The following is an 18,400-nucleotide window of genomic DNA, read 5'->3' as shown; positions in this document are numbered from 1 at the left end:
ATGTCAGTGATATCATTAGTTGAAGTTTTGATACTTTTCACCTTGGGAAACATCCCTCTAAGGACTCTGTCCTCTTTGGAGTGATAGACAGAACTAACCTTTAATTCAAATTATATTCAGCTGATAAATAAATTTAAAAAGATAACTGGGAGGGTGCTTGATATGCTGATGGTGCCTTTAATATTGACTACAGATATTTCAACAAAAGCTATAAGAATATGAATCTCTTTTCAGCCTAAGCTTATGCTTGAAACTACCGATTGATAACTTTTTTTAATTTTAATTCTGTTTTATATCCATAGATATCAGGAAATTCTTATTGTAGTAAAATATGGAATCAGCAATCTGACACATACTTTATCCCATTAGCTTGTTAAAACCCCTTAAAAGAGGTGGGAGTATACCCACCTATTGTAACTATGGTATTTTATGGGTCAAATCACAACAATTGCAATAACTTTTGAACCACAATTTTTGCAGCATGATGTAACATTTTGTTTAGAGTTTTTAATCAATCGTTTCTAGCAGTGTTTATGAAAATCCTATATTTCCGTTATTTTATGACACAATCACCATTTAAAATCAAAAATTTAAAAAATGAAAATAACGCCTGGATATTCCATGGATTATTTATAAAGAGGATAAGAAGTTTATTGCACTGTTTGAATGCAATGATAATACGGTATATTTTTTTAAATAAACTATCAAGGTGAACTTTGATTTGGCAATGTGCAAGGTCTCTGAAGGCTCGCTTTCTACCTTTGTTGTGAAATGTCCTACTATAAAAGCTGCAATTGAACCGTGGCAATTTTAACTGAAATTAATGAAACCCTAATAAAAATAAACAATAAAACAAACAATAAATATAAAATATTATAATAAAATAAACAAACTGCAGGCTCGCCGGCTCCGTAGCCGTCAGACGTAGCTGCGGACGGCGACGTACGTACGTATTAATACACCGAATACGTCTGCACTGCAGACTTACCACTGAGCTACTGTTAGGAGTCACCACTCTGTGTTTAAAAAACGTAACACTGTTTTGCTGTTTTTTTTAGTTTATTTACTTTACGAGAGCAACCCGTTTTAACAAGGTCATAAATAATACAACACAGATGGTTCAATGTAAGTTAAGTAGTTGGGCCTGTAGGGCACAACGATATCATTGGTAGAGCATTGACAAAAATAATTAAGCTAGACATAATAAAAATAATTACCAGGAAACTTGACTATTTTCACTATTAATCTAGCTTGAAAATAAGTTAATATTTAGTATCAAAAACAATTGTATCAAAATTACTTTAAATACACAGGTTTTAACGTTCAATAACTTAAATAAGTTGAAGTCCATCAAAAACGGATAACCCCAATCCAAATAAATAGCATGGTTAGATTAGTTAGAATGCTGAATTTGAAAAAGCATCCCACCAACCGATCACAACGGCCAACACGAAACGACGAAACACCGAAAACAAACCAGCAAAAACGCTAAAACACAGGGGTACGGGGTACGTTTTTCTCTAAATTCAACGGGAGTAGTGACTCCAGTTATGATCTATTTATTTATCTCAATGAGTGTTACCAGCTTATTTTCAAGCCTACTCGTACTACGGTACGTGCCTAATAAAAGCACACTGTTTGGTGTGGTTTGAAATGAAATAAATGATTTATGAAATGAAATTAATGATTTATTGTCGTTGAAACTAGGTTAAAAAGTTCATGACAATCGTCAAAAGAAAAACAAAACAATCAAGATGGCACTGGCATTAAACTAAAACTCGAAACCAAAGTACCCTACTCATGTTTGTACAGGCATGCCTGGGCAAACATGGAGAGTACTTTGGTTTAGAGTTTTATGGTTTTAGTTATTTTAGTTTAATGCCAATCGCCAGTGTCATCTTATTGATTGTTTTGTTTGGTTGATATCCTGGAGTGCGGCAAAAGTATAAGTAAGTGCAGAAATTAACAACTTTGCGTGCTATAATCAGTGCAAGGAACCCCACTTTGTCAGGTAACTGTAGGAAAATAATAATTTCGCTAAAAATATCCATACTGCAAAAAAAATATTGGTGCATTTACATCTATGTCAAAAATATCGAATTTCGGCCTCAAAATATCGATATTTACGATATATTGATTATCATCGATACCTAACACTTCATAGATAAATCATGTACGATTCACAATGACACGGGATTGACATCATATAACCTCGGGAAACTCAATTTATTATAAAAACAAAAATCATTTTCCTACAGTTACCTAACAATGTACATGTTCTCTCACTGATTTGAGAAAGCAAAGTGGCCAATTCGCTCATCAGTGAGACAATGTTAACATTGTCTCACTCTAATTACTTTGTCTCACTCCAGATTTGCAACGTGAAGGCACGAAATAGTGAGCGCGTAACAGGCAACGTCGTATGCGCGCGAAATACGTTGGCAGCACTGGCTGTAAATCAGCTGGTCAGCTGTTGTACTGTTGTATTTGTCACTTCACATTAAATGTTATATTAAAAGTTCACTTTTGTGTAAAAATAGGTTATGTTTCTTCACCAATTTATTTGTTTTGTGGTAACTGTAGGAAAAGTATAATGTGCAACTCGAGTTCAAAGTGCATTTGCCTCACTCGAGAAACCATTCCTCACTCGCCTACGGCTCGTGAGTAAGGATTTCTCTCGAGTGAGTCAATTGCTCACTTTTCTCACTAGTTGCACAAATAACTATTCCTAACTAGCATCATGCTTGCATTTTGAAATAGCCCGGGAAAATTGTATTGATATTGATGAAATAGTGTGGCTACATGGTAGGTAAACCAAGCCAGCCTTATTGAAGCAAACTAGAAAAGAAGAAGAAGACTTCACATGCATATGATACCACGACGATATGATTATGAACATGAACACTGAAGACTGAACAGACAAAAACAAAACAAAACAACATAATAACAAAAACACTTGTCTTCGCTCATGTTTCATATTATAATTTTACATTATTATCAAATACTTGGATTAAAAACATCGGAATTATGACATAAAAGTTAATATTTTGGTTCAACCAATTCTTATTGTAAAATTGTTTCATTTTTGTTGAAAATAGGTAGGTGATTAGTTCGCATATTTGTAGGTTAGGGCTATGTTAACTTAAATAGAACGAATTTTGATGATGGTAAGGCAAACGATGAAGTTTATTTTTATGTCTAAAATACGAAATATTTATTGATTCAAACTAACATCCAGTTTCAGTTTCAATATTATAAAATCTAGTACCTAACTTGATTAAGGGTGGGTACCTAGGCCTATAATATAGCCTAACATTAATATTTGTAACTTTATGAGTGGATATATTTCAATCAGTATGTAAGTAAACTTCAATCAGTATTAATGTATTGTTTGTAAAATGGTGTTTGCCGTTGAGAATAAATAAATAAATAAATCAGTGTAACAGTGAAATAAGCATTTATTCCTTTGTGTGTATTTAATGCCTAATCCGGAACCTTGACAGTTTTTAGTTGAAACAGGGGTAAATATTTAATATTTATTTATTGGCACAAAACATACAGAATATTACAGGATGTATGTACAGGTGCTTCGTCATAAATAAAATTGTCCTTATACAAGTCGTCTCTTTCCTTCTAGGCTAAACACATTTTAAAATCGTTAACAAAAAAATAGACTATGTTTATAAATGTCTACCGTGTTATGTAGCCTATGTGTGTTTAATGTATATTTAAGAAAATTTGACAACATTCAATGAATGGAATATTTTAACTTTCCGTTTTGAAAATGACTACTTAGTAGTCGAAACTAGTCAATGGAAGTTCGACTGAGGAATTGTGGACGTCAAGGTACTTAACCTGTTATAATTAAATGTTTAAGTCAGTTAATAAACAATAAACAAAAATATATCCTTGCAACTGTAAACATGAACCAGCTTATGAAATGAAAATAATTTTAAAATGTGCAATTTAACTTACACTTGGGACCCCTTGTACATTATTAAAGAGTTATGGAGATACTGTAGTTCCGTGATCACTCAAAAAAGCCCGGGAGTAGGCCTATACAATTAAACGGGATATATATGGGTTGAAGGGGGGGTGGTCGCCGATCTCGCCCAGGGCGGCAAAGTCCCTAGGGCCGTGCCCTGTGCCTGATCAGAGGAATAAACAATGTTCTTATTCTCATCTTGTTTGTTAGTTAGCACTAAATAAATTACGCTTAAGTTGGCGCTCATCATACCGAGTGCAGGCCTAAGTTATTCTCTTAATAAATGAATCACGATTGTATCTACATAACTGTCATTAACTTCCAGGAAAAGAGTAATGGACGACATTGTAGATGCACATTACTTCATGACAAGGACTCAGGGAAACGTTTATTCTTTAGTGCCTTTAAATTTGACCAGTGGAGTAAGTCTTTTTATTGCTGCCAGCTGGAAAAGAAGTATTTATTCGTTTGGTTACTGCGGAAATCCTGAAGGATCTATGAAACCTACAGTAAAAGAACACTCATTCACCTACATACCAAGTAAGTTATCTTAAGACCTAAAAGGGTCGCTAAATGTAAAATTATTTTGATAGTTTTACCAATTTATCTGGCCATTTAAATTATTTCTGTGAACATGTTTTAGTTTTTGTTCTCTTTACCCCATTGAACATCAAATGATTTATAAAATCATATGCGGAGCGATTAAGCACATACAAGTAGCGATTAAGCACATACAAGTAATAGCCTAGACCATGTCAAAAGTGATAGGTGCTAATGAAGTTTTTCACAATGGTATAAACATTCTTTGCTGAGTAGCAAGAGTTGTATGTCAAGTAATCTTTCGTCCTCTTCTGAAAGTGGTATATTTTTATACACATTTAAACTTGATGTTGAAAAATGTTAGAGACTTTCACAGCATACAATTTGGAACATTAAGATAACAGTATTTTTCATAAAATTACGCATTTTTGGACTTTTGGATTGGTATAGGCTAATGGGGCTCAATAAGAATAAGAAAAAGACATATTTATTGATCTTTATAAAAGAAATAGGACACGTCATTTGTTATACATAGTTTACAAGGTAATTCAGTGTTTACAGTACAATATATCTCAAATTTAAATAACTAGGCTACTTACATGAAAACGAAAGCTTTATTTTAACTTAGTCTTCAAAATCTAATATTTATTTCACAACTAGATGGATTTTTTTAGCCATCTAGTCATACAGTTCATTTTTTTAAATAGTACTGTAAGAAACTAATTTTGCTTCTTCAGGCAGCTTACACAGAGGCAGCTTAATAGTATACTTACAGTATTGGTGACACTTCACCACTACTATGGGCCTACTTACTATACTTGTACAGGATTGGAGACAGAAGAAATTTGAAATTGAAATACCCTTGCTGTAGCAACCCTACAGACTAAGCAAATTTACATCTACCTGATTGGCTTTTCACTAAAACATTTCTTTCAACTTGTATTTAATATGAATAAATTTGCCAAATTTAATAAAAATATATTAATGAACAAGCATACAATGAAAGTTAATTTATTCTCCGTAAGAATAAAATGGGAGTTTTAAATTAACAGTTTTTGTTTCAATTTTCTCTGTAACCGTTAAGCGTACAACAACAATTCACTGTAATTATTTGTTTTTTAAGCTCTACAGCTTGGTTAAGAAAGACGCTGCAATATTTTTTGTTTTGGCGGTAAAAGATGGGGAAACCCAATTTTTATCCCCTGTTTCTGTAGTTCGAGCATGTTGGTTCCAGAACCGGTTTATACCAAATTTCATCAAAATTGGGTGCTTTTCTCCTGAGTTATCGTGCTAACGGACATATATCTGAATATTTTGAATTTTAAAGGATGGTGTTTTTGGCCTCTGAGAACATCAAAACAAAAAAGTAAATCGCTCCCGGGTCTAGATCTTACCATAAGACCTATACCAATAGCTTATTCCCCATTTGTGAAATTGGCCTAAAGGGGGCCTACATGTTCATATTTTTGTGACTAATTAAGGCTTGTTGTCAAAGTCATCAGCTGAAATCTTCGCAAAAGTGTGCTACAGGGTGTCCACATTCTGGAAAGTCAGGGATAGTCAGGGAAAGGTAAGGAAAAAAAATGGTCATTGAAAGTCATGGAAATAGGCAAAAAGTCATGGAAAGTCATGATGGGTGGATTTGAGGGGACCATTCAATGCTCTAGTCGGCCGTAACCCCTACTGTTGTAGCATTTTTAAGGATTTTTCACAAATGTTCGACAATTCAATTTACAGTTGTATTATTTTATGAGTTTTGAGTTTGTTTTTGTTCATTGTTGTACCTATTGTACTCCATTGTTATCTGTTATTACATATTTCAGCATTTTCTCCAAAATAATATGTCTAGGCAGTATTATTTGTGTGTGTATGTTATATTATAATTTTCGAGTAAAGTTCGTGAGTCATGGAAGTAATGGTCATGGATAGTCATGGAAAGTCATAGAAATTAATGACAAATTTTCTGTGGACACCCTGTGCTACAATTGTTGACACATGCAATATCCATCTGATAGTGTTGGCACCAATATGTCTTACCTTTTACCTTGGTCCCCTTCACCGTAGTTGCAAAGACTAGGGAATCATAATCTTAGGTCTCAATAGGCTACATATCAATCTACTGTATTGAACGTGAGGCCTTGGTGGACGGAAGTTCATGTCAATCTAATTATTTATCCACCTTATGTAAATCAAAGTTGTTCATATGCACATCATCTACATCTATTTGTTAGCCTGCAATAGCCACCACTTTGATTTTAGTTTAAATTATTTCCTTCTTTTTGAAATTAGTTATTACATAATCTAAAATAACTTTTTTTGTTGAGTATTCTAAAATAGGCCTATATACAAACATATTTTGTTCTTGTCAATGTATGTTTTGTTCTAGGTGGTGCAGAAATAATTTCAATTGATGCCTTTAACAAATCATCAACGTGTGACGATTTCCACATAGGAATTGCCATCACCAAGGTAGGTTCATACCCTCTGTGTGATCTCTATAGCCTAATAAACCTTACTAAATACATGAAAGGTTAGGAAATATTTATAATATTATTAGTGAAGGGAAAAGTCCCAGTACTGAGTAATGAGCATAAATGTCAGTACTCGAGCTTTGGTATCAACAGGACGGACCTTGTAGCAGCGTGGTCTGACAATGATGGGCTTGGCTGCCGAGAGTGACAACTGAGACATTTGAAAAATTTCATAATAATCATATCCTGCCATCACTGTAATATCCCCTAAAATCACAACACCTAGTTATATTCATCTCAATATCTTAACTTTGCCATCACTGTATATTTTTTCCAACCTTATGTATGTAAAAGAAAATTTAGTTAACTTTCCCATGCAGCACAGCAATCATAATCACAACACTAGAAATAAGCACAATATTGTTACACCTTATATTATAATATTATATTATTATATTAAGTAAAACCTTCAAAAGTTACCATTATCAACAGTATCTATTGTTCAATAAGTTACCATTAGAAATTAGAACTCTGTCTGTAAACAACTTTAAATCGTATGTAATGACATTCTTAAAAACAAATGCCTTTTACACTGTAGAAGATTTTTTAAACTTGTAGGTTAAGCCACCAATGTCATGTGGATAAAGTAGTATCTAAGTTGAAACACTCAAAAATGCTACATGCAACCCTATGTGTTGTACTGTTTGACGTTGCCTATTACTGTAATAAGTTTAATGGCATTAATAAATTCTTATTGAGTTACCAACGTCATAATTTCCTACGATTACAAAACAGTGAGAACAGATTCTAGAGTTCTCAATCTTAGGGTCGCCTTGATATGATTAACACTAAGGTACAAGAAAGACAGGTTTCTCAAAAGCTATTGTTTTAGTATGTCTTAACTGGGTGTAGCATGAATCTGTTTTTTTTTATTTCATGCAGCTTATAATGGTTTTCAGATGGGTGGAGATCACCCAGAAATGTATATGAACATCTATTCAGAGCAAGACCTGGACACCAACTACACACTCAACATAGATAGCATTGCACAGAACTGTTTCATGTTGGATTTAAAATTCTTCCCTTACCACCTAACTCATACTGCAGTCCATCAACCAAACAGTTCAATTCAAAAAGAGGTTTGTGGGACATTTGAAAATATTGCATGGTTGTTGTTAAATGATTATCTAAAATGTAAATTCAAAATTTTGTTTTCCATACAGAAACCGAATAACCAAATGTTGAATTATAGTTCTTAAAATTCAATGTTATGGACAATTTGTAGAAATTTTGTACATCAGCTAATCTGCTTATGGTTAAAATATGAAATTCTACTCTAAATATACTGCTTGCTATCTAACACAAATTTAAGTATGCACATACTTTTAGAATGTTCCTGATGACTATGCAAATAGGTAATTGAGGAGTGATGTATTTTTTAAGTCGTAAAATTAAGCCTGAGACATTTTGTGGGATATAAGTTATTCTTCTTATTATTATTATTAAGATTTAAATTCCACTAAAACAAGATTAGCTAGAATAGAAATTTATGTGACGATTTAAATAGGGATTTTTGGATTAAATGCATTTTTTACAAGTTTTACAAACAGAGAGTTACCAAAAAGAAGAATAATCATATTATTAGGCACCTAAATATTTAAAACTACACACAGAATAATATCAGTGGGTAAAGCCTACAGTATTGATTTTGCATTCTTTAACAGGTTTCTTGGTATAATAAAAGTACTTTGTTTGCATTTGAAACTTTGAGAGAGCTTTACTCAAAACCAAAAGGAAATTCTGGTTCAGGATTTAATTATCAATAGGTCATACATCAATAGGTTTTAATGCATTGACTTTTTGAGAAGGGGTGTTTGTCAGACAGTGTGGCTGTTGTCGGGAAGTGACAGCAAGATACATGTGTTTCAAGAAGAGCTACAGACACACAGTTGGTCAGAAACTGATGTCTCTGAGCTGTTTCCTGAGTTGGTTGATCCTCCCAGCACAGTTCTATGGATCAATGTTCGTCACACCCATAATCTCACAAGGTTGGTTGGCTTGATTTAAAATAACTTAAGTAGATGTGTACAGATAGCGAAATTTCATTTTGGATCGGATTTAGCTTACTCACAAACTAAAAAAAAAAAAAAACAATTTAAAACTAAAATTTACATTTTGGAACTTTAACAATAAGTGTGACTGTGACATATTTGCCCACATACCCTCTCAACACATTATTGAAATCAGTCTCAATATTAATTTTAACTTATTTCAAGACACAGCTCTTGCAAAGCTTTTTCTGAAACATAAAGGAAATTTATTGGGTTCTACCCAGCAGCCAGAAGTCAATTCAAGATGGCGGCTCGCGCCAGTTCGAGCTCAAGTAGTTGTGACAGTGGCCGCCCAGCGAGCTAGTTACACTGTAGTTGCCAACCAATTCACAAAGAAAATGTTCCAATTCACCCTTTGTTATTTTAATCATGACATAGTATATCTGACTTGGTATTTTCAGCTAAACCACAGAGAGATAAGATAAAGAGGATACATTTAATGGTATACTTAAGCTGTATCTAGCACCAGTCGCTGGTGTTTAGAGTAAATTCTATTTGTCCCCTTCCACTCTCCTTTCCCCCCCTCGCCATCACATACTACAGCTCTCACACTGTAGGAAGATCCTGTGTGCTACAACTGCTATACAAATATTCTATGTGGCCATCGCCATTCTGGCTCTTACTTGCTCGGTATAAGTACATTTCTGCCCCACTATACCAGAGCTAAAAGTACGGTTGTCCCATAAGCTTGTATCCTCTGTATCTTACTTCTCTGTGGCTAAACCAAACTAAATTAATGCCTGTTGTCTCGTCACCTCCGCACGCATCTTTGCCAGGTAGGCTCTTTTTCCCCGGATTCTAGCCTCCAGGTCCACTATCTTGCCGAACATCAGACTTTGTTGCTTCTTCATTGATGCTTCACACCTTAGGGCTTCGTTCTCCTCCTGCATAGCTTCAACTTTCTTGGTTAAACCAACAAAGTCTTCTTTCGTAGCTAACTTAGACATCTTCTAGTCCAATAGTGAACTAAGACGGGCCATTAGCTGGCCCTGTGTAAGTTGGCCTACCTTCTCTGTCTCCATGGTCTCGCCGGCGGGGGAAATTGTTACGTCGGGTGATGACGATACACATTGACGTTTGGTAGATCTAGGTGTCACAGTGGCTAAAATGTGGTTCGGATTCCACTATAAACTGTAGGTCCCTTAGTTGCCATTAGCTGTATGGGCTATTAATTAACAGCTGTGTCTAAGGAATGTCGGCCTTAGTCACTAACAAGACTACAAGATCGCGCCACTACACTCATCTCCATTCATACTTGCCTTAAAATACCTACTTTGTATGGTCGCCATTTAATAAGAAAGAAAGAAAGAAAAGAAAAAAAATGTTGAAGAAATCGTCAATCTTTCTATCACCCATAAAACTGTCACTGCACGTGTATAGTCACAACACTGACACTGAACACGAAACACGTGCACACACGGACAGGAGCTATACATGTCGTTACGATCACGTTGACGACCAACACACTACTGATACGAGGCTCGGATAATTATAACGGACAGAAACAAATTACCCGACTGATTTTTATTCTAGTTTCTTACTATCAAAACAGAATTTACCATGCTAACTTCTAATTAAACAGTGTACAAAAAAATTGGTGTGCGTGTTTGTGTTTAAATATAAAGTGATCTGAAGCTGCTGTCTACTCATTGGCTCAGTGTTGCCAACCTCCAGATGTTGAACAACATATGATTCTGTGGTAAATGTTATAACATGTGTTTATTGTTTTCTCAGGAGGGTGACAGTGATTGGATGTGATGTAGGTTTCACCCAGGTTTCCATTGTCAACACTTTGTCCAACACTGTTCTGCAGAAACTCTCTGAGATCTTTGAGAGTCCTGTTACCCATGTCCAGATTTTCTCAATGGCCCCAGACAGTGTTAATCCTCCTAGAGGCTTCAGCGTTGAGGATTCATATTGTGAAGGTATCCAAACATAAAATGTTGATATTTAGAAATTTGAAAAAAGAATATTCTCAGATTTCAGATACAAGGTGGGTTCGGAAAGTAAGCTCTGATTGTTACAAAATAAGTCACAAATAACAAAACAAATATTAATTTAACAGAATGTACAAAGCTTGCACCATTTTCAACATTATTCCGGCGATTTGACAGACGTTTTATCATAGTGTGGTGCCAGTTTTTGTATACTTTCATCATAAAATGTTGTCAACCTTGTGGTAACATTTTCTTTCAGCTCTTCATCACTGTTGAAGCAGTGATTGCTAAGGAAATGCCCTAAAAGGAGAAACAGGCGAAAGTCACTAAGTGTGATGTCGGGGCTGTAGAGGGGATGGTCAAAACATCCCAATTAAAGTCCTGTAGGTAGAAGTTTTCATCCCATTTGCAGCAAGGGCTATGACACTATCATGAATGAAAACTAGATATTTACATAGCATTCCTTGGCTCGTGGTCTGTATTGTGCAGCACAGTTTTATAAGCTTCACTATAAACTACAGATGGACGTCCACTTAGCTCTTCATTAACTGTCAACCCCATCTTTTACCTTCAACAATTTATCAAATTAAAACTTGCATTGTATTTTGTCCATAAACCTCGTAGATTGTCGATGAATGTTACTGGTTTAATTTTTCTTACAATTCAGAAAACAAAGTACAACCTAATTTCACAATCGGCTGTATTTCTTTATGCAGCCATTATGAAGGAAGCGTTACAAATTGTGTTCACAACAACTAGCTTAAAATAGTGTCATTTTGATTGTCTTGACTGATTGACTCACAATTAGTGCCGCGCATCGTCAAGACTACGATTGCAGAGCTATATAATCATCTGCAAAGTCCACTGATGAGGAGGATAAGCCAACAATTTCTTACTGTGCCATAACCTATGAATAAAACTACAATTATTATCACTCTTGACCGTGTTTGCGCCAACACGGCAAATTTATTCTCAAAATATTTTTGCAGTTGATGGTACCCTATAGACAAAATAAATAAATTACAATCATTAAAGACATAATGCAAATTATAAATTATTATTTCATTTTCCTTGTTTGAACCAATTGTTTTAGTAACTTGTTAACTATTTGTTTCTTCATATTTCAGGGTCAATTGAAAAAATCTCTAATAGCCAAGATAGCGATCTACACCTTTTAGTTTGCAATGGAAACAATCGTTCATGTGTATTCATGTAAGTTAAATAAACTATAATTGTTCTTGTGTAAAATGAAGTTTTTCTCTAGCCAAGCCTTAGACATAAATTCGAATTAATCCATGAGCAGATCCCTAACTGCTTGAGGTCAAAAGTTGATTGTATATTTATTACAAGTACCAAAAGTGGTATTTTCCAGCAACTTTCATGTGATGGGCAAAGCGAAAAACAGGCACATGATCAGCTTTGCCTCGCATGTGAAGGTGAGTTTCAAGTACGAGGCAAAGTTGAGGTGGGCAATAATTGGAGAAAGTGTCAGATAACAACTTTCAGTACAAGTTATAAACGATACTTTTTATCACAACACAAAAATACACACATACAGAACAACATACCTTTGCCAAATTAAAACTATTATTTAAAAAATATATGAAATAAAGAAATTGTTTATAGCAAACCTAAACAACAACGTTAAAATTCCACAACACTATTCTTGCTCTAAATTAGAGCTTGGGAAACAAGTATTTTATTTGATTTCAACTGTCAACTAAAATAACTATTTTCTGTACGAGTAATAAAAAGGTTATTTTTTTGCTAGGGAATGGGCAACTTTAGCCTAATTGTCTAATGAGCTATGTATAATATGGTCTTTTGTTGGAGAGCTAGCAAGCTACAGGGAGTTTTTGTGTAATTTATTGGTTTTGTTTTTAAATATTAAGATGTAGAAGTTCTCATTCTTTTTTTTTGACATACCATTATCCTACCTTTTATGACCACTTAACCTTGGATTTCAGATTCTAATACAAAGTTCATTTGTAGGAACATTGAAGATAAAGGATTATCAGAGAGCAACAAAATAGAACTGGACGGCAGCGATTCTCACGATGCGTGTGTTTGCTCTTGTGTATGTGACTTGGACATGGATGGGGAAAATGAGATTTTGATTGGTACATTTGGAAGTGTAAGTATTTTGTGCCAACACTTAAGTTAAGGTGTTACTGTTTCATAAACCTAAAAATATTAAGTTTGGGGTGTAAGACGGTTAAATTAAACAGACAAGTTTAACAACCGAGGGGGGGAGGTTGATGTAAATAAGGATTCATATGAGAGTTGTCGATTAATTAAGGTCTCTATAGAACTCCCATCGTGACCAAGCGAGTTAGTTCAAATCTTACCACCGCATTGTTTTTTACTTTATCCTCTACTATTCTTGCCTGTTCCCATACATACATGATGCTTTCATTGTTATTGATAACAACATGAGTTCTAAGTCCCAACGAAAAACATAACATTTTTATCTTGCCGAATGCAATTAAGTCTGGTCATAGTAGCCAAAAATCATACAATAGATAATCTATGCTGCCCTCCAAGTATGAACCCTGTTGTGCGATAAGGTTTCTGTGGGAACCTGGGGGTCTATTAAGATCCATGGCTATTGACAAGATGTGTATGCAGAAACAACTTAAAAAAAGGAATATGTGGGTTACGGAGACCGTACACATATGCACAACAAGACCGACAGTGGGTGTTCATCAGTTTCCTTAGAGACAGTGATGTAAGTTGAGGAGTTTCCTACTTTTCTCTTGTTAAGATTAAGAGTACCAAGATATGCTGCTTTCCTTGGTAGTCTCAGAGACGTCCTCTATCAGTTATCTCGTTTAGTCACACCAAGATCTGTATGCAAAATTTCCCTTAACTTTGTGCACAGCCTCAAACGAGACTGATGAAAACCACAACCGGTGTTCAAAACGTCATGCTTTGTTGTTGAAACCACAGCTCATTTAAACTATGTAACTATTTGAGTCTTCAATTTTCTTAAAGAGTATTTATTTACACAGCTCATAACAATTCTCCTCTAACACACTTAGAGGACTAAAAAGTTATTTTGACAAATAATTTCCTAAGTTTACAAAATTTGATTTCTCCAGAATAGTTCTTTTTAGAGTTGTTTGTAAGACAGCTTTGTATTTAAAGACCAGTTAACTGGTTTCACAGTAAGTGTCATTTCACCCAGGCATTGTTGGTGTACAAGTGGATAGGCAAAGAGTGGGTAGAGCGAGGAGTTCGCAATACAGCTGCTCCAGTACACGGACTACAGTTCTTGGACCTGGTGGGGGACGGAAGCAGTCAGCTAATAGTTCAGACGTCGGCCGGAGTACATATAATGCAGGTATATCATTGGAAGAATTGTTTATACAAAATATGGGCTTGTAGACAAGTTATTAGCAGTTTTCTTGTCTGAATCCGACAAATTTTTGATTTGTATAACCATGAGAAGCACAAATTAGATATTAAGAAGTTAAGGAAAGGCCAATTGGCTGATAAGGATTATTATGTACAAGGATAGGGATCAGCTAGCTTACCTGGTAGACAGAGTCCAGATTAGCTTTGGTAACACACATAACACAAAACAGAAAACTTAATATTTTGTCCCAGTTAACTGCCAGTCTTCTACCTTCTGATGAAGTTCCTAACTTCCCTAACACGGGGCGAGAATCAATCGAAAGAGGACATTCTAAAGTTTTGTTTTACACCACTTTGGTAAACATAATTGCCAAAAAATTAGCCTCTACAGACTTTTTAGATTCTAACTACAATTTTAAAATAATTACACACTTTTACCCCTCTAAATCTTAAAACTTCATATCTACGTTGAATTGTCAAAAGCTTTAAGTAATACCGTTAGGGGCCAATTAGCTCCATAATTTACCACTTAGTTATTGTTGGCCGCCATTATTGTAAGCTGCGAGGAACCTTCAAAAAGCAAAATGCTTTCCGTGTTTTAGGGTTTAGGACGACTTCAATTATGGAATGAGTGTATGCTCTGCAGCCAGAGGGGCTCATAGAGCATTTATAGTTTTTTTAGCAATAATCTTGTGTAATTTTTTTATGAAATCATCTTCTATTGCATACATAATTTTTAATTCCACGAGTTACATAGATTTTAAGCTCTGTAATTAATTTTAAACCGTAGTTAAAATCTAAAAATGTCTGTAGAGGCTAATCTTGCAACTATCTCCTCTTTCAATTGATTCTCACCCCGTGATGATAGTTTGTATGGTTTTTCATTTTTTTAGAGTTTCAAAAGTGTAACATTAATTTAGAATCACTCTTTATAAACAAAATTTGTACAGTACATAACAATCATAACTGCTGTTACATAAAGAAAGTCAACTATGATATTTCTATTTTACTGATTAAAAATATTCTGAAAAAAGGAGCAATTAAAGGATAAATGACTCTCAGAGTATACTAATCATTTTCCCCAAGCAAAGCTCGGTCCCCGGGTACTAGGGAATAAACCTGACAATTTTAAGGAAATATTTTTGTGAAAATCCAACTAGGCAATTGTAAATTTGCTTAGTCTGTAGGTTTGCTGCAAGAGGGGATATTGTTTCAAAATTTGTTTGTATCTCAAATTTATTTGTAAATTTGTTTGTATCTATGTTGGGATAGTCTCATAAACTTTATAGTAAATAAATTATCATCTGGCATTCATGCCTTACAGCTGTTGTCCAAGGTTTGCAACTTGGAAACTCTTAGAATAATCTATTATTCTTAAATTCACGCCCACATATCCTATGGAATCGCCATTTATCAACAACTAAGGCAAATTTGGATACAATACTTATGAAACTAGAAAAAGCTATTAGAGTTATCATGGAATTAAAAAGGACAGATTCAGTTCAAAATATCTTTCCTGAATTGTGTGTGTTAACAGTTTACAGTTTGTATATGTATGAGACAGATATGTTTGTAAAACTATTTAATTTACTATCCACTGCAAGTAAATATAACACACACTTTCTAATTAACCTTCCTAGACATAGCCTAATTTAGAATTCTACACAAAAAAACCTACATATGCAGGATTAAAACTTCTTCAAAAATTACCAATTTCACTAAAAAAAAGAAAATAACACAAATAGATTCAAGAGCTTACTAAAACACTTATTGACAAGAAACCCGTTTCATTCCAACAAAGAATTTTTTAATGTAATCTTGAAACGTTCATTTGAATCCCAGGTATCTAATTTTACTCTGATGTAAAAGTAACCTTAAGATTTTCTGATTTTTATACACTTAAAAAACTTGTTTTAGTTTTACAATATAAATCCTTTGTAATGAATGGTCATAATTATTTAATTATAACTTTATGAATAAAGAATATTTGATTGATTCAATTGATTTGAAAAAAAAACATTCTTTAATTGTATAACCAACCACTGGATTGATGTTTTCAGCACAAAGCCAAACATATGTTCCAAGTTTTGCTGTCAAGACTCCAACCTTCTGAGCCTACCATTTCTCCAGATTAGATTTTTACCACCATCACGTCAACTGATTAAAACTGCTATGTTAAGCTCTTAATTTAGGATTACTTTGTTATTGTTGTCTTTGTTATATTTTTGCCAATGTTATGTTAGTGCTAAAATATATGTGATTTATTTTTACATCAAGTTTTAAAATTGTTCATTGTTGACCTATATTTCATGCAAAAAAGTAAGAGAACTGTTTAGACTGAAATTTTAATTTTACTAAGGTTTAGTTTTACATTCCTAGACTGATCTGTACCATCCAGGGACATTGCTACTAGTTCGTCATTATTCCAAGGAATTGCAGCACTTGCCGGGTAAAAAATATTTTTCTACCCATCTACAATAGTTATTGTGTATATTTTAGCGAATTCCCCGTATAGGGAATACGGTAGAGTCCCGCAAACTCGGCACTCGATAACCCGGGAGTCTGGATAATTCGGCCATCACCTGGCTCAGAATATTAGTGATTTTTTGAGTCTGAATCATAGACTCAAGTCAAATTATTTGCAACTCCTACTAAGGATTTGTTGTACTATATCTGATGACTTACTACTGACTTAATATAACGTAATATAAATATAAATGAAAAAGGCGGTTAAAAAGCTTAACAATTGTATTGATCTTATTTTTAACCTTAGTTCCAGATAACCCAGCATTTCACAAACTCGGTACCCATCCAGTCCACATTACGCCGAGTATGCAGGACTCTACTGTATTAGCGAATTTCCCATATGGGGAATGAGCTATACCGTAGGTCTCATGGTAAGACCTGGACCCAGGACCGATTTACTTTTTTGTTTTGATATCTCCAGAGGCCAAAAACACCATCCGTTCAAATTCATACAGGGTGTTTTTTTAAAAACTTGCATCTTTATTTATGTAAAAACCGCAATAGATAGAAATATGCAGTTTGCGGGAATCATCTATTGACGTAGGGGGACCAATTGTTTTGAATTCAACGTTACATTCACATTCCCCCCCTTTCCCCCCCTGCCACCAACTTATTTTTTTTAAATAGCAAGGTACCCCTTGTGACATATCAAATAAAAGAGCATAAAAAAGAAAATGTTTGATGAAAAAAAATTGAAAATCGGTTCATAAATTTGTGAGATATTCCCCCCCTCACCCCCCCGGAACTTAATTTTTTTTTAATAGCAAAGTACCCCTTGTGACATATCAAATGAAAGAGCATGAAAAAAGAAAAATTTTGGCGAAATTTATTTTTCATTTGATATGTCACAAGGGCGGGTACCTTGCTATTAAAAAACAAGTTATGGGTAGGGGAAAAGGGGGGTGATTATCTCACAAATTCATGAGCCGATTTTAAATTTTTTCACCAAAAATTTTCTTTTTTCATGCTCTTTCATTTGATATGTCACAAGGGGTACTTTGCTATTAAAAAAAAATTAAGTTCCGGGGGGGTGAGGGGGGGAATATCTCACAAATTTATGAACCGATTTTCAATTTTTTTTCATCAAACATTTTCTTTTTATGCTCTTTTATTTGATATGTCACAAGGGGTACCTTGCTATTTAAAAAAAATAAGTTGGTGGCAGGGGGGGAAAGGGGGGGAATGTGAATGTAACGTTGAATTCAAAACAATTGGTCCCCCTACGTCAATAGATGATTCCCGCAAACTGCATATTTCTATCTATTGCGGTTTTTACATAAATAAAGATGCAAGTTTTTAAAAAAACACCCTGTATATATTTATTTACTTATTTTACAATAAATCACCATTATATTCAGAGACAGGTGATTTGCCATTCTGGTCTCTATACTAAAAATAGAATAGAGAGAGAGAAAATTCTTTATTTATTACAAACTGTTTTGCAGCAATAAATACAAAAAATAAAAAATATCA

General features: G+C 34.3%; 1 protein-coding gene across 2 annotated transcripts; it reads left to right on the top strand.

The window, feature by feature from the left end:
* The first annotated feature begins 2,925 nt into the window (after positions 1–2,925).
* Positions 2,926–16,671, top strand: LOC128982388 (KICSTOR complex protein kaptin-like). 2 transcript variants are annotated; one of them, XM_054401347.1, is made up of 10 exons: positions 2,926–3,098; positions 4,311–4,525; positions 6,912–6,994; positions 7,956–8,135; positions 8,878–9,044; positions 10,842–11,032; positions 12,172–12,256; positions 13,037–13,178; positions 14,232–14,387; positions 16,462–16,671. In XM_054401347.1, exons 2-10 carry the CDS (start codon positions 4,321–4,323, stop codon positions 16,534–16,536), a joined length of 1,284 nt encoding a protein of 427 aa, XP_054257322.1. In that variant the 5' UTR covers positions 2,926–3,098; positions 4,311–4,320; the 3' UTR covers positions 16,537–16,671. The 2 variants fall into 2 exon arrangements, with proteins under 2 accessions (XP_054257322.1, XP_054257323.1); XM_054401348.1 differs by lacking the exon at positions 2,926–3,098 and adding an exon at positions 3,189–3,283.
* The last annotated feature ends 1,729 nt before the right edge of the window (positions 16,672–18,400 follow it).

The sequence above is a fragment of the Macrosteles quadrilineatus genome, unplaced genomic scaffold (genome assembly GCF_028750875.1).
Source record: "Macrosteles quadrilineatus isolate MER2022 unplaced genomic scaffold, UCM_ALF_1.0 Scaffold_240__1_contigs__length_144371, whole genome shotgun sequence".
NCBI lineage: Eukaryota > Metazoa > Arthropoda > Insecta > Hemiptera > Cicadellidae > Macrosteles > Macrosteles quadrilineatus.
This window is presented reverse-complemented; position numbering and strand designations above follow the sequence as displayed.